Genomic DNA, 25,931 nt, shown 5'->3' on the forward strand with positions numbered 1-25,931 from the left:
GCATGCTTTGTCAATGTAGCAGCTCCAGGCTGCTGCTTCCTCCTCAGTGGAGAATGGGGAAGGTAAAGAGAACTCAGTGGGAATCTCTTCAATTTGTGCAGTTAGCTGATGAAGTGAGGTCCTCTTCTCAGAAGAGGTGGGAAAGGCAGCAAAGGAGACTTCGGAAGAGGAGGTTTGGAACAGACACTGAAGGAGATGAGAGATGAGTGAATCAGAGGACAGCAAAAGTACCAGTATGCAGAGGTGGAGGAAAGTCTTTTGACTTCCCCCATCACTGTTCTAGATGCGCATCAGAAGGATGACAGCAAAAGGGTGATGTTTGTGATCCAGCTTATGAACAGCCTTAAAACAAAAGCAGTCCTCCCCATCCCTTCCCCACCACCAGCCCCCAATCATCTACCCAAGTGTTATAAACATGCTACTTAATCTGGGGCATGAGTCTAAGCAGATACTGCACCCCATTCCCCCCCTCCAAAAAAAAAAGAAAGTTACCCTGAGGTTAACTGCTCAATTCCGCTTTTCATGGAAAATGTCTCCAGATAAAATGGAAGCCTACTTGGTAAAGAAAACTTGGCCCTTCTGTGTGGTGTCGCACTAAGGCCAAGAAGAGTTTCTACCCAAATCACTACTCCTCTCCTGCTGCACATCATGGACTCACACAAAGACTTTATTTAACTTAACTTGGGCAAAGGTCACTTTTAACCCAGACCCTTGTCTTTTCCACCAGCTTAATAAAAAGCTTCCTGCATGAGCTCTTAACTCCCATTCTAAAAACGTGCAGCCAAACGTAAACACGTCAAGGAAATGCAACTACAGAACAGCAAGCTCAGAACTTCCTCCTCTCCTCAGCTACTAAGCGGAGACAGGGCCGTGGGCAGATTCCTCAGCCTCCGGGACCAACCTCGATTTTCTCACCCAAAAAGTGGAAATCAGCCAGCCCCAAAGATTCCACCTGGGATGTATCATCTTGGTCAAGGAAGCAATGTTTGAAACACACTGGAAAAAAAAGTTCCTGAAACTATTAGGCTAACCTGGATAGGGTAATGAGACATGCTGACTTTGAAGCCAGGAAGATCTGCCTGACATCTCTTAGTTGTATGACCATGGCCAACTCATTGAGCCTCTTTGAGGCTCAGTCGTCTCACCTGTAAAATGGGGATGATGATACCTACAAGGTTGTTGTGAATCTCAAAGGAGATCTCTGCAAACTCTGAAGCATGGGATAAAAGTCAGTTATGACCACAGGCTTCTTTTCAGACAAAAAGACATGCAGAGGCTTTACTTCTACTTCTACAACCCAATATCCTTCTAACTACATACACATGGTTAGAGCCCAACACAATGTTGCAAACAGTTGCTGCTGCTTAATGCTAATGTTCAGAAATGTGCCTCCAAAGGCCAGGGTCTTCAATGATTACAAAGTTTCACCACATCTTCCCCAGGAGGAGGAACCCTGAGCAACCCCTCGTGGACCATGGCACTCGGGAAGGGAAGAAGCATAAACAAGGAAACTACCTTGACTCTCAGCAATCTACCCTTCCAGCCTCATCTCATGATCTTCCTGCCCTTCCCACAGATCGGACAATTCCATCTCTGTGCCTTTGCTCACACTGGTTCCTGTGGCTGCCTGGCCCTCCGTCTCCTCCTTAGCAGCTGCAGCTGCCTTAACACGAGGTATGAGAGCCCAGGACTCTGAGCATTTGAAAAAGGATTTCAGTTCTAAGGTGCCCTTTGATTTGGTGATACTTCATTCCACTCAGGGACATGCTGAAGCAGTCACTGGTCACTGTCCACAACAAAGAGCACTGGGAAGGGCTGACCAGGGTATGCTGGGATGGGATACAGTCTGGGGGTGAAAAGATCAATTCAGGGAAGGAGGGGAGACTTGAGGTAGGACTGTTAATGAAAGCAAATGACATGCCATGGAATGCCAGGCACTCTAAGCTCCTCCCAGTTTCTCTTCTCACCTACATGTGCCTCCCACCCCAGGACTAGCAGCCTCAGGTCATCCTACAAGGGTTCCATATTCAGTGACAAAGACAAAAATAACCCAAGGAGGAAGAAGGGCTCCAAAGGTGCCAAGGACATAATTCCTGTAGCTCTTGGGATACACTGATCATAGGCAAATTCCACTGATTTTGTTATGTTGAAAATCTCTAAGTGCCTTGGAAGGAAACATAGATGCCCAACACTCCTCAGGAGTACTTGTGAGAGAAAAATATACTAAGGAAAACACAAAGAAAGGTATGTAGGAACCCCCAGGTGACCTCTTTACTAATCACCCTGTGACAAGGTCGTGTCAGCCCTGCTTTCTTCCTCCTCCAAACTCTAGGGTTCTTTCCCTAGAGGATACTGCTATCTCCCTGACTAGTATCTCTAACCGTCTCTGTTGTGCCAACATTAACAATCTACCTGATAAAATGTCATCTTTCAATTCTACAAAACATAGTATGAAAGGACACGCTCAAAATTAACAATGAGATTTAGAAAGACTGAGAGCAGTCAAGCTAGTCCTCAGACCTGACAACTTTGGGTTAGTTCTCAATATTCACCTGGATTAGAAGTGTTTCATGCAGTGAAACTTCATTCAAAAATGACACTTCATTTAGCTAAGTCATACAACAAAGAGGTCTCAAAGATATGAGAACTGAAGACCTGAAATCTCCTTCTAACTCAATCACCAGCTAGCTCTACGGACATGAAGAAATCCTTCATCTTGCAGCTTCAATTTCCTCAATTGTAATAATGAAGGATTTTTACTAGATAACTGAAATGTTCTTCCTAGCCCTAAAATTCTATGATTTTCTGGTTCTAAACGTGAAAAACAAAATTGTCTTTTGTTATCATCAAACCCTTGTCCCCATGCCCCCATTCTCCCATATCCCTCCAAAAAAAAAGTCCAAAATAGTAACACTGTGGTAGGCAGAGAATACTAAAGTGCTAAGATTATATATCTAAAAGTCATTCTCTTTTTCTTTCTTTGGCAAGGACTGTTTTATCCCTCACTCTAAGCTGATGATGACTCTTTTGTCTCATTCTCCATCCAATGTTAATATACCTGTCATTTCCATAAGCTTTGAAGCTTACAAATGCTTTACATGAAGATCTCAGTTCAGCTGTAATGTGGCATGCAGAGTATTTCTGTGGGAACTGATGCTCAGACAGGATGCCTGACCCACAATTCCTCTCCCAACCTTGAAGAGTCAGGAGCAGAATTTGACACCAGCAGTAAGACCCTAGTCCAGGGCTTTGCCCTGCAGAACATGCTCCCCAGAAGCAAACCCAGCTGGCCCTCTTTCAGATCTAAACCCAATCGAAAACCAGCCCACTCCCAAGCTCATTAATTCCTCCAAGCCTAATATTTTCAATGGCGCAGACAATCTCAGCCTACAATACCCACATCAGGAAAATGATCAACAACCTTGAAATAGCTGCCCCACAGTGATAACCTGGTGATCAGAGGAATTTCCCTTCCCTTCCCACCCTCTCACTGAAGCATGGAATTTCCCTCTCTTTCACCAGATGCTACCTGGCTATGTGCCTAAACCCAAGCAGGGTTTCAGTGGTTCTAGCCAAGGTCTCCAAAGAACCAGCCTGATTCTTCCGTGAGAAGTTGGTGAACCCTCCCATTGTGGCCTCAAGAAAGTCCCTCTCAGCCTCCTCGGTACCCTGAACTGCTCCTCTACAGTCAGTGTGATAAGCAAAAGAGGAACCAGAGGAAGAGGAAACCTTTTTATATTGAACCATTGCTACTAGCAATAAAAATGCTCAGAATACCTCAATAAGTCTATCAATGCGCTTGCTTCAGAGTCAAGACTAACAGTGGGAAATGTTTTAGATTCAGTATTGGTCGGCCTAAGTCTGAATCACAGCTCTGAAGCTTTTGAGACCTTTGTCACATAACAGTGCATTTCTGAGCGTCAGTTTCCTGAAGGGCTTGTACTAGATGATTCCTTCCAGGTCTAAATGTGTTTCCACATTCTGTTCCACAGCAACAAAGAGAGGGGGAATTTTCCAGGTCAGAAGTGATAGGTGGCAGCAATAGAAAGGAAAGCAGGGGAGTCAATCCTTGGGTATGCCTATGATCCAGTCCAGGCATATATCCATCTAGACTTAGATACACAGTAGACTTCATGCCCCCAGACATTCTTGATGCAAACACCTGTCTGCTGCGCCTCCTGCCCACCAGGCGCTTCTCAGTTTTACAAAAGGCTAAAGGATTTGCTTTTGCGGAAGCCCAGACATCATAGGAGTCATTGTTTTCACAGGGAAACGCAATCAAAGATCCAACCAAATGATGTGCAAAGTTTAGAATATAGCAAATTAGTCTTTGAAGTTAATTACTGCTTCTCAATGGATGTGTCAAACTAGCATTAGCTACTGCACTTCGGTAAGTATCTCAAGGAAGTCACAGGAGGAGCCACAAAAGATTACAAAATTTTATTTTGGAAGGACTGTATCTACAGAGAATAAAGATGGCCAAAGTTACCCCACAGGTAAGTTCATAAACATTTACAAATAACTCCTTGGAAATACAACAGTGCTGTGTTAGTCCTCTTTCTTCTTCGGAGATTTTTCCATTTCACTTTGTTTAGAGAAGCAGTCTGGTACTAGAGAAAGAGGACTCAATCTTCAATCTGCAAAAATCTGGATTTCTATCCAGTTTCTTACGAGGAGAAAACTTCTTTTTATCTACCTCTTAAATGGGTGTAGTCCAAGTATTCATCTGTACTAGCTCTCTCTGGCTGGGGTGAGGATCACATGAGAATGCCAGCTAGTAGAACCAGCAGCACAGTAATATTTCATGTAATGTCATTTTCCAAAATCAAAAATCTTCTATCTGACAATGCAGAACTGCTAATGGAAAGATAAAATGGCTATACTTGACCAGTTTACCAAAGTTAATATGCAGTTACAGTACACAGAAATTGTGTTTCTGTTTCAAGGTTTCTCTCTTTAAAAAAAACCTGACCTTCGTCAGCACGATTTCTTCAAACCATTTGAAGCTATCATCAACTTGCAAAACAAAAGTCATCACATGATTCCTTAAACTATAAAACAGAGGAAGTGAAGAGTCACAATAGGGAAAAAGAAGTAGGTTAGAGTGAAACCAGTTAATCAGTAAGAAAAGATAAGCGCATTACTGTTCTGTCAAGGTTTCAGAAACCAACCAAGATACACACTTCTTGATCTTCTACTTTGTGGCAAGTATTATCTGCGTACAGCAACAGACCCCTAAAAATTGTCCATTGCCACGTCTGTGAGAAAGAACACTGTTATAAAGTACGGAAGCTTTATACAATAAAACTGGTTTGAAGTAGGAAAACTTTCACCCCTGAAGTTTAACAAATAGAACACACTTGAAACATCTCCTCCCAAATGGACAGGTCTGCCCATGTCACCCCCTACTCAATAGCCTCCAGGGGCTCCCTTTGGCCTCCAGAATGAAACTCAAAGTCTTGTTTGGCATTCAACCCTTCCAGTCTCCCCATTTCCTTTTCAGTTTTCCTTCACTCCCCAATAAATACTGACTCTTCCATGAAGAGGCACTAGCCTCCTGACTGTCCCAGGACTGAGATGCTCCATCTCTAGGCTGCTCCCCAGGCCCAAAACACAAGCCCTCCAAATCTCCCCCTCATAGCTTCCTTCAAGGGCCAACTAAAATCACACTCAGATTCTGGTTTGCATGTTGTCTCCCCCACTAGACTGGGCCATCTTGAGGGTACGGACTTTTGCCTCTTTTTGTATCTCCAATGCTCAGCACAGTGCAAAGCCTGGCACACACAGGAGGCGCTTACACTAAATGCTTACTGACTGACTATTCTATTGCTTCTGATTTAGGGTGAGACAAGACAAATAGGGGAGATATTTAGCTTTGCAGTATCTACAAAGAAATAGTTTGTTAAGTGAGTTGATAATATAAAGGCTATTTCAGAAGTAACATTTAAACATAAGATTACCAATTTTCAAGCTCTTAGATAAAATGAATATGCTAATTAAAATAAGAACAAACAGAATAATGAAAAATGCAAAACCTTTCTGGGGCTTCTCTGGCCCTTCTGTTTCTGTAGCCCTGATGGCACTGAGGCAGATCAGCAGTCAGGAAGACCCAAGTTCAAATCCAGCCTTAGACAACTAAGCAGTTGTGTGACCCTGACAAGTCAGTTAACCTCTCACTGCCTCAGTTTTCTCAATTGCAAAATGGGGGTGATAATAGCACCTACTTTCCAGAGTAGTTGTGAGGATCAAATGAGATAATATTTGTAAAGCACTTAGGACAATGCCTAGCACACAGTAGGTAGTTGCTGAATAAATGCCTGTTTCTTTCCTTCCTGGGGACAGAGGATGAGAAGATCACTTTTTGGCTATAGACCACACTTCAATTTGCAGGTGAGCAAACGTGAGAGGACAGACCTGCTGCTGCAGGACCTGAATCCTATCAATCTTGACATTCTTACCATAAACAAAACTAGAAGAAAGAAAGTGGCAGCTAAGTGGAAGGATGAATGAATGGGTGAAGTGAATAATAATAAACAATTTGAAATTGTATTATACACTTCCTAGGTTCCAACCGTTGTGCTAAGCAGTAGAGAAGCCAGAAAGCAAACCAGTCCTTCACTTCCAGAAACTTATATTGCAACAGAGGAAACAGAAGCTGGAGGCAAACGGTGGCCAAAGAGCAGTGCTTTGGACAGGGAAGGCAAAGGCAATCACATAGTCAGAAGGCAACTGATTAACAAATACTTTTCCAATAATGACTCACACATGCTCCTTGGAGAGACAAAGAAAAGAGCTGGTATAGCAGGTTAAAACATACCCAGAAGCTACAAGAAACAGTATTTCACTGGACATGAGGTCATCAAGCACTCTAATATTAATGGAACATAGTTACAAACAGACCACCAAGAAAACTGCAGCCTATGGAACCCAATGGGAACCCAATGGAAAGGATGGTGAGAAATATAGTTCAAGAAAAAGAAATGAGATTAAGTTAAAGACCTGAAGTTGAGACAGAAACCCCACATCCTCTATCAGAAGGGCTGAACCTGAGGGTTGGTCTATGAAGAGGGGTTTTGTTTTGGGTCAGGGTATTTTTTGGCCTTTTGACAACTGTCTTTCAATGTAATTGGTTTTCCTTGTAATCCTATGTATTTTACTTTATACGTTTTGAACCCATAGTTCAGAGGCTCACCAGACTGCTGCCAGACAGATTCAGGATACAAAAAGGGGTGCTGCTCTCTCACATAAATATAACCTTTAGAAAACTAAATGAAAAGCACTCGGCATACAGAGCCCTCAACCCCACAAAGCATAAGAGATTTGACTTCTGACAACCCAAAGAGCTGGTGTTTGTGAGGGAGCTGCCCTCAGGGAAGATCCATTGAGTTCAGCCCAGCCCTGGTGCAGCCTCTCAGGGCCTGCGGGACCTTGGCCAAGTCACTGCCCTTCTGAAGGCCTTCATTTCCTAATCTCTAAAACGAGAAGCTTGAATTAAAGGAGCCCAATGGTTGTCAGTTCTAAATCTAGAATCATTAGACTGGTCATACATAAAATCAGAATTTATAAAAAAACTGTAAGAAGAATGAGAAACAGATAAGGATTAAAACCAAAAAGATTTAAAACTAAATTACCTAAACAAGTGACTGAAAATAAACAATGGAAAATGGACAACAGAACTGATGTCAACAATGACTATAGCATTATCCAAGTTTAACCAACTTAAATGAAGCACCACAACAAGGAGACTTAAGAGGCCAGCAAGCACCTTGGACAGCAACTGTCTGACAACTGCAAATGGAGATGATCCACAGCAACAGGAGATTAGAATATACACTCATCAGGAAAATCTTAAAGAGGATACCAGACAACTATCAGTAGCATTTGATTCCTGGGAAAATTACAGAACAGGTTAAAGAGGTAGCTGGTGGACATTTAAAAAGGAAAGGATTCAAAGAACCAAAATGTCTTTATCAGGGCAGGTCATGCCAAACTAAACTCAATTTTTTACAAGATTATTAAACTTGTAGATAAAGGTAAGTAATCACAAGTAGTTCAATTACTGTCAACATGGAAGGAGGACTCCAGGAGTCTGTGCCTGAGCTCACCTGTTTATCCTTTTTATTAGGGACTTGGATAAAGGCACAGAGGACATGCTCATCACATTAGTAAGTGATAGCAAACTTAGAGAAATAGCTAACAGGCTGGATAATGGAGTCAGCATCCAAAAGGATCTTGGCAGAGTAGAGCACTGGGCTGAATCGAGTGGGACAAAATGTAATAGTAATAAATGTAGTTTTGTGCTTGGGCAAAAAAAACCAAAACAAAACAAAACAAAAACCATTTCACACCTATAAGTTAGAGGAGATATGGAAACCCAACAATTTTTTTTTTAATTTTTTAAAAAATATTTTATTTTTCTTTTTTAAATAATATTTTATTTTTTGCTAATTATATGTAAATATAATATTTAACACTTTTTTTTTATTTTGAGTTCCAAATTCTCTTCCTCCCTCCCTTTTCCATCCCTCAGATGGTAAGCAACTGATATGGGTTATATGTGTGCAATCATGTAAAATAGTTCCATATTAGCCACTTTGTGGAAGAAAAAAAGAGGACGGACACACGGAAGGAAAGAAGGAAGCAAGGAAGGAAGAAAGGAAGCAAACAGATTCCATCAGTTCTTTCTCTGAAGATGGAGTCTTCATCATGAGTCTCTTGGTATTGTATTGGATCACTGTATCCCAGCAACTTTTCTGAAAAAAGATCTTGGGGTCTGTTGGCTCGCCAGCCCAATATGAGTAAGCAGTGTAGTGTGGAAGCCAAAAAGTCATTATGCATCCTCCATTGGAGATCTGTGTTTGTCTCTGGGAGTCAAGGGTTAAGAAATGCTGACAAACTGGAATGTCCAAAGGAGGGCAAGCAAAGGTCCTTCTATCAGCTGGGCGACGATTAGGCATATCTGGCCTGGATGGGGATGGGGTGGGGGTAAAGGTGATGAGACAAGACAGAGCAACTTTTTGGTTTTTTATGGCACTTCAAAGTTGGCCAACTTTAAATACAACATCTCATTTAACCCTTACAATAACCCTGTAAGACTCATGATGCCAAGATTATCCCCAATTTATAGATGAAGAAAGGGAACCTCACAGAAATTAAACAAATTAGAAATCAGGTCTTCCAGACTCCGAGACCAGCACTCTGTCCACATTGCCTCAGCTATGTCATCTGCAAATTTGTTCAGGTCTACTAACTAGGCCATTATCCAAGTAACTTATTAAAAAAATGCTGAAAACAGAGCAGAGCCAAGGATAAGCCCATAGTTTTACTGAACAAGAAAAGCTGACAATGGACTATTAATAAATATTCTCTGGATCTAGCTATTCAATCATTCCCAAATTCACATAATAATATGAATATCCAGCCCAAATCTCTCTCTGCCATAAAAAAAAAAATATTCATCTATTCAACAAACACTCATTTAGTAACATTTAGTAGTAACAACAGTAGTAAAGCTAGCGCTTGTATAGCTTGCTAGTGAAAACAGGTCCAGAAAAAGCTAGCCTCCTTGCTTCTCTCACCTTTTAAAGGACAAAGTCCCTAAATTATGAGATTCTCTGCTTCTGACAGAGAGCAAACCCCAGCAGATGTCTGCCTCAATGTAGTTGCCCATCACTAAGCTACACCAGGTCAGCCTTGTCATCCACTTCCCCTTTTGATCCAGGTGGTCTCTAATATATTCTGGTGTCTAGACCGCTTTTTATTATGCCCCCAAATTCACCCACACACTTCTTACCACACTTGCCCCCCTTGACGCTCAGTTCCCATGTCTACTACTTGACAGAAACTGCTTTCTTTCAGGTCATTCCACTTTGCCAAATTCATTGGGCTTTTTTCCAACCTTTTTGTGATCTCTCTGTGGTGCTGAATACTGTTCTACTAAGAACATCTAGAAAAAATCAAATCACTTCTAAGCATGCCCTCCAAGAGAAAAGCAAATGAAGCAATGTCCAATCCCAGGCCTCAAAAAGAAACCTCCCCATTTATCATGACCATCCTGTTAAGGATCGCATGATTTGAAACCATCACTACTATCCCATTGCATAAGCCACTGCATCTAAAGTGGTTCAATTCTTTTTTTTTTTTTTAACTAAATCAAACAGATTACGAAACCTTTAATCATGACGGATATATTGCTTTGGTGAAAGAATGTGTTTCAATTATCTATTATATTAATTCAATATACTATAATTATGCAAAAGTATTGCTTGTTTTTTAGAATCCAGTTCTCATTTCTACAGAAAATTATCAGATTTACAAGTAGAGGCAGCTAGGTGGTGCAGTGCACAGAGCTCCAGTGCAGGAGTCAGAAGGACCTGAGTTCAAATCTCACCTCAAACACTCACTAGCTGGGTGTTCTCGGCAAGTCACTTAACACCAACTGCCTCATCCTGGGTTATCTCCAGTCATCCTGATGAATGTCTGGTCACTGGATTCAGATGGCTCTGGAGGAGAAGTGAGGTTGGTGACCTGCACAATCCTCCCTCACTCAAAACAAAGTCAAGTGCAAGTCATGTCATTATTTCTCTGATGGCATGGTCTTCTTTGGCAAAGAAGGACGAACACACAAACAGATTTACAAGTTCAATAAAAGTATGTATGTATTGAAAAAAAACTAATTACCAAGCTATTCATTCAACTACTATACCCACTGTTCACCTGTATGGCAGCTCTTGAGATCTACATATTCAAAGTCATTGATGTTCTGACAGGCAAAGTCTAATGCTCAAAGTCTCAAGTTCTGCAAAAGACCTGGTTTGTACCATTTAGTCAAGAAGCAGAAAGAGCTGGCTCTGATACCCACCACCGAGCCTGGAAAACGATGAAAAGACTATTGGGCAGGAAGCACACACAGGAACCTCCCAGGCTTCATCAAATTGAAGTTTCATTTCCCTCCCCCGACAAATAAGGACACAAGACCAATGCCCACTTACGTTCCTACCAGCACTGAACTGGCACTATGTCATTCCACTGCTTGTGAGGCCTTTAGGAGGGGAAAAAGGGAGAGAAAAAAGAAATTCAGTCACCTGGCACATTCCCAGACATGCCAAAGGTCACAGAGAGAAGCTGGTTGGGATTCCAGAACCGTGGGAGGAAAAGAAAGGAAAATAAGAGGCAGACAGAAATGATACAGAACCTCTCTCACATTTCAAATCCAGAAACTTTTTTTATGCAAGCTTTTCCAGTAGATTTAAATATTATAAAATGATTAATCTGGCAACAATTTTTTTTAATTGACTGAAACGATATGAATTTTTTTAACAAAAACTTTCTCAAAAATAGTAAAAACTTCAATATTGTTGAAAGAAAATATGAGACAGTTATTACAAGGGTCAGGGTACTGAACATTGTTAGATGGAGTTCTCCCGAGTCACCCCCCCCCACTGGAGCCTCTTCCCTAGCCCAAACCTCATGAGTCCTCCATGAATTTCCCTACCACCCACCAAATGGAGCCTAATCCCCCAGTCCAGCCTTCGTGCTGCTCTAGATGAACTTTCCTAATGTACAGAAAGATCACTTCACTCTCCTGTTCAAAACTCATTCATGACTCCCTATTACCTACTGAATTACACTGGGGACCCATGCCAAATACTCCAGAGACCCTGTCATTTCATCCACATGGTGCTCCCTCCCATAAGACAGTATCTGCCCAATCTCCAAAACTCCTGCCCACACCTTGCAATGAATTTATCATAAGAGGCAACCAGGTGGAGACAAAGCCTTGCACCTGGACTCAGGAATAGCTGAGTTCAAACCTAGCCTCTGCACCTACTGCTATTATGATCCCAGGCAAGTAAAATGGGTATAATAACAGCATCAAATAAGATACTATTTTTAAGATGCTTAGCCTGGTGCCTAGCACATAGCAGGAGCTATATAAATGTTTATGCCCTTCGAAGTGGATTACACCGAGGCCTTCTTTGTGTTCTCCTGATATCTAAGATACCAGTGGAGCTTCTGGGCTTTCATGTAGAGCTGGCCAGGGAGACCAAATGGCTCATTTTAGAGAGAGAGAAGAGATTGACCCAAAGTCCCCCAGGTAAGGATGAGAAGCAGGCCCCTGCCTCAGCAGCCACACCTCCTCCTTCCTTTAAGGATGTTCCCCGGCCTGCTGTTCTTCCTCACTAATTCCTTGTTTTTAGTGTAGCTGCCTGCTCCCAGACCGTACTTGCTTCTCTGCATACAGCAGCCACTAAATAAGTGCTTTTTTCATGGACTGACTGGACTGTCTTGTCCCAGGTCCTCTGATGGCGAATCCCAGGCTCTTTCCACTGGTCAACCTCTACAAGCTTCCTCATCACCACCTCATGCCTCCATGCTGGGGCCTCAGGCACATGGCCTTGACATGAATAGAGCTGACCCTTCCCTGGGCCTAGATATTTGCCCAGCTGGGCCTCGTGCCCTCTCCATTCTCCCCATATCTGGAGTGAGTCCTGGAGCATAGGGGACTGGACTTGAGAAGAGACATCTCAGACACGTTTCAGTCTCACTCCTCCCTGACCAGCTTTGTCGATCAGGCCAGGGCATAGATGAGTGGGTCTGAATATTCTTTCCCTACCATCTCTCATTCTCTTCCTTAGGGTCCAAGAATCAGCGCTGCCTATGCTACAGAGTAAGACAACACAGCGCTTCCCTGCCTGACCACCACTGCCGTTTCTCAAGTCCAGCCACAAGAGGTTCTCCTGTGTCCCCATCTGTTCGTTGAGCCCTTGGGGACCCCCAGTTCAGCTGTTAACAAACTGTCCTTCATACCCAACTTATATTTTCATCTTAGAATTTGCTCTATGTCAGGTCCATGTCTGTATATACACACTTATTCTTTATACTTATGTATATACATGGTAATTCCCCCTCAAACAGCAAATCATCTTCTTGAAGGCAGGCACCACTTCTGTCTGTATCCTCAGCATGCAACACAATGCCTAGCTAGTACACAGCAGGCACTAAATAAATCCTTGATGAAGTGAAATAGTGCAGGAAAAAGTGGTTGGGCTCCAGAGTCTTACTGGAAATGTACAATATTTGGAAAATGATGGGTTAAATCAATTTGGAGTTGGCCTGGAAAGCAAACTACCATTTCTAATAACACTGTTCCTTTTGGGGAAACTATACAAACATCTTATTGAGGTTCCAAGTTCTAGAGCATGGTTCAGAACAGAAGCTTCTCAATCCTCCAGGTCAGATTTCCCAAACATGATATACCAGGCAGTTGAGTGGTCACAGACAGAGAAGCAACCTCGGAGACAGGAAGATGAGAAATTCAAGACCTTCACAGCAGTCACAAGGAGCCAGGTGACTATGGATAAGGAATCCCTTAATCTCTCAGCAAATCTGGAGCAGCTGATTTCCAATGGTGGAGGGAGTTTCCTCCACATGGAACCCCCCAAACAGAACATTCTGTTTTCCTTGATGACTCCTCCACCAGACCCCTCACTGCCCTGCTGTGTTAAGCAAGGAAGTCAGAAACAGGCCTAACAACAACTTTCTGTCCCCTTGAGGTCACATACAATTCAACAGAATCGCTTATAGAGAGATCATATGAGGATTTGTCACTTTATATCCAACTTTCTCACACTGGAAAGAGAAGGAGGAACTCCTCAGGATGCCAGGAATCCCAGTACTTTCCAAGTTACAACCCTGCTGTGTGGCAGCCACTCTCCCAACAGGTTATGGGAGTGCTTCAGCAGAGCTGGCCTGTTTCTTCCTTCTCTAATCAAAGCCTGATGATCTAATATGTCGACTCAAAAAGTGTTGCCAATTTACTAAAATTTCCCTTTCAAATCTCTAAGCAAATCATTTTCCCCAGGTGGGTTTCTTCTTATGGCTTCCCTTGCTCTCCCTTCTAAATGTCAGTCCATATCCAATCTGAAATTTAAACACCAAAATCCCTTTGAAGGAAAACACACATGTGAAGTAATCAAGATTCAGAGTGAGAAACAGGAAAAGAATATCACATGCATGAGCAACGGCTACAATATGTTTTAAAGTCATTCAAAGAAACGCATACATGGAAAATAATCTCAAAAATAATGTTTAAAATTTGAAAACAGTTTATTCTTTATAGCAAAGAAATTTAGGTTTTGCAAATAAAAGTACTCTCTAGCTCATAACGGAACCTGAGGAAACATGACAGGACAGAGATGGCATGTAAAGAGAAGATCAACTTTGCTGTGCTCAGGTTATCAGACTTACAGAGTTGGACATTACAAAAGGTGGCCTCTAAAGCCCTCTGGAGTAAGGTGAGGCTTGTCTGGACCTCTATTCCCATAGTCTCTCTTTACTTTTCAGGTGGCACTGTTGTTTGTACTTGACCAGCAGGCTACTTTGCAGTAAGGTTACCTGACTTTCTTTTCCTTTATGGACAATTTCCTCTCATTGTCCTTTCTCTGCCTTGCACTAAACTTCTCATTACGGTTCTCCTGAATAGTTTCAGCAGGTGAAATGAAAAGTACTGTCCCTAGAAGCAAACACAAGTAAAAGCCTTTAGAGACTGCTACTGAGAAATGATACACCATCTCAAAGACCAAATAAATCAAAAACACATGCTAACAACATAATAATCACATGTAAGTGCAGAATAATGCCAGGTTAAGTCACAGAATCACATCTCCCAAGCTATCAGCAAAATTTATTAGATACACCGTACTTGAGGGAAATGATATGTCATCCTTAACTATCACTAAAAAAAAAAACATAAGGTCAAGTCACTTACTCAGTGTTAACCTATTTAACTTAATAAGATACTTGGTTTACCACATTGGAGCTTAGAATTATGGTCAAAGCCATTCTACACCATCAGCCAACAGGCTCTCCCACCTCCCACTTAAGTCCTTACTATGTTCCAGGGACTGGGCTAAGATTGGGGAAACACGGAAAGACAAAAACAGTCCCTCCAAGAAGACAGCCTGCAGACTAAGGATTTCTTCACACAACTCTACCCCTGAACTTAAAAATCCACACAGTAAAAACTTTGTGACTCCAGGCCATGTGACAAACCAGAGCCAAGCTCAAAGCTGATCTGGCATCTCAGTAGCCAGGCCAGATCAATCAATTCACAAACACTCTTCTGTGCTGGGCAGCTCAGCCTTGCAGAAAGAAAGCAAGGCTCAGAGGAAGGTTAAGCTGGGTTCAGTCTCCCCTCTGACACAGGCTGGGTGAGGAGCTGGGGCTAGTTATTTGTGCAACCTCTCAGTTCCCCAGAAAACCTCTAAAACCATAGGTTACCTAAATGATTTAGACAGAAAGGGTGATGATACCATAAGCAAATTAGGGGAGCAAGAAAAAAATTACCCATCAGATGTACAAATAAGGGAAGAATTTATGCCCAAAGAAGAGAGAGAAAGGGTTAAGGGAAATGAAATGCATAATTTTCATTACATAAAATTAAAAAGGAGGTGCCATAAACAACACCAATGCAGTCAAAATTTCAAGGACAGCAGGAAACTGGGGAAAAAACTTTACAAGTCTGTCTAATAAAGATCTGATTTCTCCAATATATAGAAAACTGAGTCAAATATATAAAAATATGAGCCACTTCCCCATTGCCATATGGTTCAAAGGACACCAACAGTCAGTTTTCAGAAGAAATCAAAGCTATCAAGTTACACAAAAAAATTCTCTAAATCACTGATTAGAGAAATACAAATTAAAACAACTCTGAAGTACCACCTGATACCCATCAGATTGCCTAACATGACAGAGAAAGAAAATGACACATGATGGAGGAGATGTGGAACAAATGGGATGTTAAAGCACTGTCGGTGGAGTTGTCAACTAATCCAACCATTCTAAAGGACAATCAGGAACTATGCCCAAAGGTGATAAAACTACGCATACCTTTTGACCCAGAAATACCACTATTAGGTCTGTAAACCACAGAGATCAAAGAAAAAGGACCTAGGTGTACAAAAATATTTATAGCAGATCTTTTTGCAATGGCAAAGCACTGGAATTGAGGGGATGTCTATTCCTTGGGGAATGGCTGAACAAGTTGTGGTATATGTGTAACAGAATACCAAAAGAAATGATGAGCAGGGTGGTTTCAGAAAAACCTGGGCAGAATAAAGAACTGATACAAGGTGAAGCAAACAGAACCAGGAGAACACTGTATACTGTAACAGCAATAGTGTAATCAACTGCAAAAACTTACTCTGATCAATACGATGACCCACAACAATTCCAAAAACTCATAACCAAAAATGCCATCTACCTTCAGAGAGAGAAATGATGAACTCTTGAGCAGATCAAAGCAAAGTGTTTTCTAATATGCTTTTCTTGCCTTTTTTTCTGCAGCATGGCTAATATGTTTTGCATGACTTCACATGTATAATGGGTATCATTCTGCTTGCCTTCTCAAATGGCTGGGAGAAGGGCTGGAGGGAGGGAGAGAATTTGGAACTGAAAATAAAAACTAAAACCAAACTTTGAATTTTTTTAAAGACCATAATTTACACAGTAGTTGCACTGGTGGAGGTAATCTCTTCACCAGGACTTATTTAAATGAAATCATAAGGCTGGTCCATTAGTCACACAGCAGAAAGACAAAACTGTAAGGGTCCCTGACAACCAGAGTTTACATTTTAATAAGGGAAACTGGTGATCTTACGGAGTACCAAGGGGTTAGGAATCAGGAAAGGCTTCAGGTGGAAGGTAAAGCTTGAGTTGGATCTTAAGGGAAGCTAAGGATGATGTGAGGTGAAGAGATGAAGGTGAGGAAGGCCTGTGTCATAGGCAAGGGAGACACCTTGTGCAGAGACACTGGGACGGGACACAGAATATTGACTGGACCAAGAGCAAATGAACAAGCATAAAATGGACTTTCTACAAAGGTAGGCTAGAAGGAGGTTGTCATAGGGCTTGAAGCACCACAAAGAGAAATGTGCCTTTGATCCATCCTATATTTGGAGACAAAATGGGAATTATTGTACAGAGGTGTGATGTGGCCAGATCTCTGCTTTGGGATCATCACTCTGGCATATGCTTACAGTGCACAACACTCATGGGTTTTCCAACAGGCCTCGACCAAACCAAAGAGTAGAGCTGAATTTCTCTAAGGATCTGAGCAGAAAAACTTTCTTTTTCAATTTCTTTGGCCTGAGCCAAGAAAGTCAAGGAGCAACTATCAAAGTCAGTTAACTCCCTGGAAACACAGGTCTACAGTAATTACATACCAAGTATATAATACACTTTATATAAAAATATAAATAAACAACTCACTCACTCTGAACTTTCGGGGATAGGGAGAGTTAAGACGGGAAGGGGGGGTTGAAGAAAAGAATGATGACCTCTGACCAAAGAATGAATTTCAGACTCACAGAAGTTCAATGTTAGAGCATCAAGTCAAGCCTGTACAAGCCTAAACAAGAACGCTCTGGAGGACATGCTCAGCAAGAGTTCATCCAACCTTTGACTTCTGACCTCGAGTGAGCAGAAAGCACTCTGGTCCACCGTGGATAGCTCTTGTTGTTGTGAAATCACTTGGTTTTTCGGTTTACTTCCCCTGAAGTCCAACCTAAACCAGTCTCTCTACACAGTCTGCTCCTATACAGTCTGCTCCTACTTCTCGCCTCTGGGGTTAGGAAACCAAATCCTTGAAGACAATTCCAAGGCACCTCCTTCTCCTCCTCCCCCCAGGACTTCTTTTTTCCAGGCTAACAATTGATGTGCCACTGGAACAGCTGAGGCAAAGAGAAGAACGAAAGTTAGACAGTTCAGATGGGATCCCAGGTAACAAGGCTGGAGTCGGTGAAGGTGGAAACTAGACCATATCTGACAGAAGAAGGTGAGACAGCATGGTGCCAAAGTGGGTTTGGTGAATTTTGGTGGCCAAAAGTGATGAAAATAAGGGAGTTCCAACAAATGGAGAATGGCTGAACAAGTTGTGATATATGAATGTAATAAAATTTTATTGTGCCATAAAATAATTAAGAAATATGGAAAGACTTACATTAAATGACACAGAGCAAAGTCAGCAGAACCAGGAGACATTTATACAACGACCATAATAATACAAGGGGCAACAACAATGAAGGACCTAGGGGTAGGATTTCAAAAAGCCCGTGAACAAAACATCTTCCATCTCTTGCGGAGAAGCAAGGGCCTAGACATACAGAACCAGACTTGGACAAGTGGCTGATTTGTCTTGCCTGACTATACATATTTCCAATACAAGAATGTTTCTAGAAGGAAGAATTAATTTCATAGGTCATGGGAAAAAAAAGCTCTGATACTGTATTCATCAAAATTAATTATTTTAACTGTTAAAGATTCCTTAACAAATTTAGGTGGTTGTATTGATATTCAATATTAAATTTTCAATAAAACAATTCAAAAATTTTAATTTCTAAAAAGTAAATATTTACAGTGGGAAAATAAAATCAAATTGGGAAACCTATTAAAGGAGGGGTACCTGCAGCATTTGGCCCAACACTGTAATCATCTCCTTGTAAATACCTGAGGTCATAGCTCTTGCTCCAGAGCCCTGACACAGCTACCCCTAGAACTGGGAAAGCAAACAAAAAGGAAGGCTAGGGTCAGCTAGACCAGCCAACAAGCATTCATTATAAACCTACTGTGTGCCAGGGACCATGCTATGCGCTACAGCATAAAGACAAAAAATAAACAGTCCTTGCCCCCAGGGCAAGATGAAAGGGGCATCTAAGTACATACAACAATGGATAAGGCACCAGGAGCTGGGGGGTCAGGAAAGGCCTCATTGGGCAGGGAGGAAATGACAGCTGGTTCCATGTATGTATAGATCGCACGTGTGGACACAGACTTCATTCTATATAGGAATAGTCATAAGCTTTATCGATCAAGCAGGGCAAGACAGAAACCAAATCATCCTTGCATATCTAACGCAGGTATCAGTCTACGGCTCCAAAGTTGTCTTGTCTGTAACTCCCACCTTCAAATGAATTCAGATCAACAAACATGAGCACCTGCCCTGTGGGAGATACAAAGACTCAAATTAAAGCCTCTCCTTCTCCTGTCTTTCCCTCCCCTCCCCTCCATTCTACTAGGGTATCCGGTACTTCTAGATCTGGCTCCCAGGTTTACAAGAGCCCATTAAGGCAGGTCGTATCAGAACAGTTCTCCCCATGTTACAGATGAAGGAAAGAAGGTTCAGGAAACAGAAGGCTTTGCTGGAGCAGAAGTGCCCACCCCCACACTATCCTGAGCCCGGGGATGGCATCCTTGGCATTCAGACAACACTCCTCTAATTTTTTGGCAGCGACCATCAAGGAGACATTTCTGGAAACTGAGGCCCACTGGATAACTTGTAAGAAGCCAATGTGATATGATTATTCTGTAACTCTCTCAAGTTTTCATTGTAAATCTGACTATAAGGCACAGAAACTGGAGTTCAAGGTGTGGGTCTCTCTCTGAAAGGATAAACACTTTCTGTTCATTTGCTCATGGGTCTCCTGGAATCTGAGTCTAACTACCTGCCTTGAAAAGAGAAGAAGAAAGCCTGGCTTACTTGATCTGAATTCTGAAGCCTTTGACCTCTCTGCACATTGTTTCTTCAGTGTCAAAAAGCCTCAAGGCTTTGAATGGCGGCCTGACTTGAGCTCGACAAAACCCAATCACTCCATGTCAGTCAGAGATCCTACATTCTCTACGTGAAGCACATGACTACCAGGCCAAGTGCCATTAGCCTGTGAGCTAAACAAGGCAAACAAATCTCCTGGCAGATACTTGCATATAAATCATTCTTTAACCTTTTTCTCTTTCTAAAAATGTATAAAAGAAACCAAATTTTCTCTCTTCCTGACTTCCTGATAACTACTGAGGGTGCCTCTCTTCCCCCACATCCAATCAGCTGTCAAGTCCTGTCATTTTCATCTTCGTAACATCTGTCAACATAGGGTTAACATGGTCAGGTCTAAGCTTCTGGACAATTATTTTAACACCTCTATGGAGCATGGATTGGGGAGGGGAGAGATTTGAGGCAGGAAGACCAATCAGAAACTACTGCAATAATCAGCATTTATCAGTACCTGAACTAAGGTGGAGGCCATGGAAGTAATGAGAAGAGTCCAATGAGAGCGAAGTTGCAGAGGCAGAAACCACAGCCAAGGAGTGCATATGTGGAAACATGAGGGCAAGTGAAGAGTGAAGGATGCCACCAAGGTGAAACTGGTAGATCAGAAGAATGGTGGTAACCTTCAACAGAACAGAAAAGTCTGGAAGACTGTGGGCCCTGAGAGGGAAGAGGGAGATAATAAGTTCCCTTTTGGACATGTCTCTGAGGTATCTGGTTCTCCATGACCAAGAAGCTATTGGTGACGTGGAAATAAAAGGTCAGGAGTTTGGGGCTGGAAGTCAGCTCTCCCCTGCTCTCCAACTTTAATTGCTCTCACACATTCTCACTGATCCCTCTGTGCTCCCCTTCCCTTCCAACTTGTGCCCAGAAGAGGCTCTAGAAAAATTCCTCTTTCTCTCCTTTTCTTTTTATTACACGTTTGATCCAAAATTCACCACGATTATGGCTACCAGTGGAAAATCCAGGAGAGAAGTACCAGTGCAAAGGAAAAAACATTAAGTACAATTGAAGATAAAAACCTGAAACACTTAACAGCAGGCAGACATTCCCTGCTAAAATCCTTATCAAATCTACTTCTTCATTCTCTTTATTAGAGCTGCCTTTTGACAAGAACCTTCACTGAAAATACCTTGCAAATTCTTACTTTTTTGTTTTATTTACTAACAGTCAGTATGGTGTGTTTCCTTTTACAAGAAGAGTACTTTGGGAATTACATTACAGTAACATTCATTAAGCAGGTTCTTTGGTGGGTTTACCTAGAAATCTAACCTTCATTTTAATGTAGTTTCCAAAAGGAAAATGAATACAGACTCCCAAATAACTGACTTAGAAATCTGGGAGTGAAGTCTGGGGAGAGGACACACACAAATGACCTATGGGGAGTTCCTGCACTGGTCTAATTGAGCTTAGAAGCCACTGAAAATTCTCCCAGAGAAGGCATGAAACTGGACCTGCCCTTCAGCATGCAACACTGGGCCTGGCACAGGGCAGGTGCTCAATGAATACTTGCTGGCTCGACTCGAGATCCACCATGCCGCTGTACATATGTCTGAAGATGTCAAACACAGAAGAAAAAGTGCCAGCTAAACGAAACTGTTCCTAGAAGGACTTTGCACATCAGGAAAGAACTAGAAACAAAGTTGGTGGTCCTCCATTAGGGAAGCACCTAACAAATATTCAAAATTTAAAGATATTTGGAAAGACTTTATATGAACGGATTTGGGGCAAAGCAAGAAGAACCAAGAGAACAAGGTACCCAATGAGATCAGGAAAATGTGACAGAAATAAAACAACATTGAAAAACACTGGTTGGCTTCTTAACGGAAAGCACAGCTCTGAGTTCAAAGGGAAACATCACTTCCTTCCACTTTCCCAAGGGGTGGCAGGCTCCAGGCGCAAAAGGACATCCACGTCATTCCCCAGAACAAGCAAATTTTGTTACAAGAAACACTTCTTTTGGGATGGGAAGGATACTGGGGAACAAGATAGTTACAAAAAGGAAGTACAAATAAAACATTTTTAAAATAGCATTTGTAAACAAGGGACTGAATAAGATCCTGGCCCAGGAGCAGAGGTAAGCTACCCACAATGTTCATGCAATGGGTGGCACATGGATGATCTTGAAGAGGGCGCTAGCTGGCAAAACTGAAAAGCAGAAGGAATGGTTTCATTCTTGGTATTTATAGCTCCAGGACTCAACGCAGTGCCTGACACATAGTAGGTGCTTAATCAATACTACTGATTAATTTAGAAACCAACAGACCTACAGTCTATTTAGAGTTCTCATACTATGGCAGTTTGGTGGAGAAGTAGACAGACTGATAGACTTGGACAAAGGTCTAAGTTCAAATTCAGCCTCAGATTGCTAGCTTGTGCCCCTGGGCAAAAATCACTTAACCTCTGTCTGCTTCAGTTTCCTCATTTGTAAAATGGGGGCAAAAATACCACCTACCTGACAGGATTGTTGTTAAGAACCAAATGAGATAATACGTGTAAAGTCCTTTGCATAGTGCATTTAGTACTACAGAAAGTACTACAGAAATGCTAGCTATTATTTTTTCAATATAGCTTTGTCAGCCTGGAGCAAGTCTCTTAACCTCTGGGGACCATGATTCTTCACTTGAAAAAGGGTTAAGAATATGATTTCTAGGGTTCTCTCTAGCTCTAATGATCTACAAGTCTATAAGAATACTTAACTGACCAGACTATCCCATTCCTGAATCACTTTGCATAAATATAAGCTTACTAAAAAGGGCACTTTACACAGTATTTTCAAGTCACCTGTTAACAATGTTTCCCCCCCAAAATTTAAAAGTAACATTTACCCCACATTAGAAGTAGATTAAAAAAAAAGGAAAGTTAACAGAGATGAAGTGGAAGCAGAAGGAAAAGTTCTCTCTTACCCTTGTGGAGAGAAAAATGCATTATCTAACTAAGGAATCTATTTTTTCAAGAATCTAAATATCAACTGGTCAGGATAAAAATCAGTCTAAGGACTGAAGCCAGAAAACCTGAACCAAGGATACATACATGTCGGTGACATTTCTGTATAAAAACAATAAGAAATAAAAATACCAATAAAAAGGTTTTTGTTTTGAATCCTCTAAATGACCTATCTGAAAGAGCCTCACCGCCTATCTCATTTTCACAGTTGCTAAGCTCAGTATATTGGTTTCCTCAGCTGAGAAATTTCCCCTTTCAGTCTGACTTCACACAGGCCCTGTTTGGCTTTGCTCATGTGCCCACTGCGGGAGCATCTACATGTGCTGCGAGCAAGGACAAGGAAGCTTTATCTATCTCTCTCCCTCCAAACAGGAGGATGCATCAACATTCCTGCCTCCTCACCTCAGTACAAAAGCAACCACAAATAACACCCTGTACCACCCATAACCAAGGGCGAGAAAGAGACACACACAGGACAATGTGACTGACGTAAAAGAGCAGAACCTTGATACCAGTTTCATTATTACATAGTTTCAAGCATCATCCAAACATTACTAACATGAGAGAAGCGCTACCCAGTGACAGCTACAATATCATCTACCCCAATATTCATTCCAAAGTTGACAATCTGAGAACATCAGCCCATAAGTTCTGTTTTTAAATACGATGAGTATTTTGTCAGATTGTATCAAAGGTCTTTATGGCCAATGCAAGGCAAGCAGCAACAGTACTCACTCCAACTGGAACAATCCAGTTACACTTTTAGAAAGTAATGATGGAACAGGTTTCCAAACAGAACCAAGTAAACTGAAGGCAACCTCTGAAAGGCTCAACCGAAGAATGCTGCCAAGTTAAGTTGGACAGCAAGAGTCTGCTAGATGTTGAAAAATGTCAGCAATACTGATCAATTCGGCTTTGTCATTAAGCTTTATCATTTCAGCATCAGCCTGTTTACCCTTCACAAATCACATCTGAAGGGATTCCCAACTCAACTGGCAGATATGTCATCATATGCACGTGTTCAGTCTCTAACATGGAAGTACTAGCCTGAAATAAGCAGTCCTACCCAAACGAATGTCATTCAACCACTTACTCCCAAGTATCACAAGTAATCGAGATGGACAAACCTTCCTCTCACAAACCAAGTTGAAAGGACATCCCTGGCCTCAACCTTCCAAGGCTACAGGAGCATGAAAGCTTCTGCTGTGGGCCCAGCAGCGGTTTAACTCCACTGGTCATCTACTCATTCAGGGAGACAGACACACAGACACAGAGACACTGTTGTTGCCCAGACTTAAAATCTAGAGGGAAAGATGTCAGTTAAGTTCTTCAACCTCTCCTTTCTACACAATGCTAGACACGATGCACTCCAAGCGCTGCTGGCTGTATGACCTTGAACCCTCACCCTCCCTGAGCCTTGCTTTCTGTAAAATGGGGACTGTGATACACACACTGCTACTAGGGCTCTGGCACCGGAGAAGAGGAGGTGAACCCTCTTTGCAAACCTGTGTGCAGTTCCAACCATGCTCAGCTTAGCCAGTGCCAACCCCGGCCTCTACGGTCCTTGTCCTCCTCCTCAAAGCTTTGGTGCTGAGCTGCTTCTACCCAGTCTTCCAGCTGTAGCAAAGATACCACCACCGGCGCCTTATCATGGGGGCCAAGGACAGGTCCTCCCTTCTCTTAAATGCCCTCTTCCTAATCCAGGTACCACACTCCCAGAATCTCTGGCAGGGGAAGGACCCCAGAGCCCTGTGGAGCCCCCCACCAGCCACACCACCTCGCTGGAACGACTTCAGCAATGAGGGAGCAGGAGAGGCTGAGAGCTTCCCACCTGGAATTAGAACTCAGGTCTCCTGCCTCTAACAGCGTGGTCCATCCAGCCCGGAAGGAAGGGCATCTTAATGTCTGTCTGTGGTGTGTATGTCTCCGTGTGTCCATGTGTCCGTCCCTCCCTCCCAGGGGGTGACTGTCAGGGTTACAAGGGGCCCCATCCAACCCCAATGCAGGAGGGAGCTCTGGTCCTTTGGGGCCCGCCAAGGCTTTGAGCCTGAATCTCCTGCTTCTTTCCCTGCCCGAGTGGCGGGCCAAGGGGTCCCTAGAGCTTCCTCTGGGAAGGAGGGGCCGGTGCACATCCTGCCCCCTTGGGGACCCGGGGGTGGCCCAGCACAGGTGTCCCCGAGGCCCTGGGGCAGGCCCCCCTTTTATTCAGCGTCTTTGTGCAGGGCCCGTGCAGGAGAAGGTCCGCCGACTGGGGGCCCAGCCTCAGTTTACCCGCCCGTAACCAGGGCCCACCCCCTCGGGCACCGACCGCCTGCCCTGCCTCTCAAGGCAAAGGCGCGGCGGCGTCACCGGCCCCGGCCCGGGTTCGAGTCCTACCCGGACCCCACGGCTGGGTGACCTTGGGCCGGTCACTCCCCATCTCGGGGGCCGAGCGCCGGGTTCGGGGGCGGGACCCGAGGAGCCTGGGTTCCGACCCCGTTCGGCGGCCCCCGCCCGTGACCTTGGCCCGGCCGCGTCCCCTCCCCCACTCCCGGCCGGGCCTCAGTTTCCCCCAGCGGCCACAGCGGGCTCTGGCCCGGGAGGCGGCGGAAACCAGCCCCGCTCCCCGGGGAGGGCCTCCGCGTCCTCCCGCCACGGGCGGAGGCTGCCCGGGTCCTGGCGCTGCGGGGCGGGCGGGGGCGCTGCGGGGCCGGCCGGCCGGGGAGGCCGCGGTCAGGGGCGGGCCGGGCCCCTCCGCCGCTTACCTCTGTTAACATTACTACACCCCGGGGAAGCGCGCTCGCCCCTAGCCCCGCCGCATGGCCACGGCCGGAGCCGCCGCCGCCGCTCGTCCCGCTGCGCCCCGGGCCCGGGCGGCGGCTTCACTCGGCTCCGCGGGCGGCCCCCGCTCCGGCTCCTCGGCACGGCAGCGCCGCCATCTTGGGGAGCGACGTCCGCGGGCCCGCGCGGCGTGCGCGCCCATTGGCCGGCCGGGGCCGCCGCCGTCACGTGGGGCGGGTCGCCATGGCGCCGGCGCCGGGGCTGAGGGGGCGGGGCGAGGAGAAGCTGGGGAGAGGCAGGGAAGGGGAGGAAGGAGGGGGAAAGAGAGGAGAGGGGAGGGGCCGGGAGAGGGGCGGGGAGAGGGGCGGGGCGAGGAGAAGCTGGGGAGAGGCAGGGAAGGGGAGGAAGGAGGGGGAAAGAGAGGAGAGGGGAGGGGCCGGGAGAGGGGCGGGGAGAGGGGCGGGGCGAGGAGAAGCTGGGGAGAGGCAGGGAAGGGGAGGAAGGAGGGGGAAAGAGAGGGGAGGGGAGGGGCCTGGAGAGGGGCGGGGCGAGGAGAAGCAGGGGAGAGGCAGGGAAGAGGAGGAAGGAGGGGGAAAGAGAGGAGAGGGGAGGGGCCTGGAGA

The 25,931-nt window shown here is 44.1% G+C and overlaps 1 protein-coding gene and 1 long non-coding RNA gene across 5 annotated transcripts in view; both read right to left on the bottom strand.

The window, feature by feature from the left end:
* The window catches only part of SNX13 (sorting nexin 13), a 122,735-nt gene extending 97,286 nt beyond the window's left edge, over window positions 1-25,449 (bottom strand). For 3 of the 4 annotated variants that reach the window (XM_072650837.1, XM_072650838.1, XM_072650836.1), the window contains exon 1: window positions 25,294-25,448. In XM_072650837.1, coding sequence (XP_072506938.1) covers window positions 25,294-25,305 — 12 coding nt within the window. In that variant the 5' untranslated portion in view covers window positions 25,306-25,448. Of the gene's footprint in view, window positions 1-25,293 lie in introns of all 4 variants that reach the window. The other variant, XR_011976501.1, reaches the window with a different exon arrangement.
* Window positions 5,782-25,194, bottom strand: LOC140532409 (uncharacterized). Its single transcript, XR_011976502.1, has 2 exons — window positions 20,061-25,194; window positions 5,782-19,003 (listed from the first exon to the last, which is right to left on the bottom strand). It is a non-coding gene; the product is annotated as an uncharacterized lncRNA (long non-coding RNA).
* Window positions 25,450-25,931: the final 482 nt, after the last annotated feature.

Source organism: Notamacropus eugenii, chromosome 3, assembly GCF_028372415.1.
Source record: "Notamacropus eugenii isolate mMacEug1 chromosome 3, mMacEug1.pri_v2, whole genome shotgun sequence".
NCBI classification, from domain to species: domain Eukaryota; kingdom Metazoa; phylum Chordata; class Mammalia; order Diprotodontia; family Macropodidae; genus Notamacropus; species Notamacropus eugenii.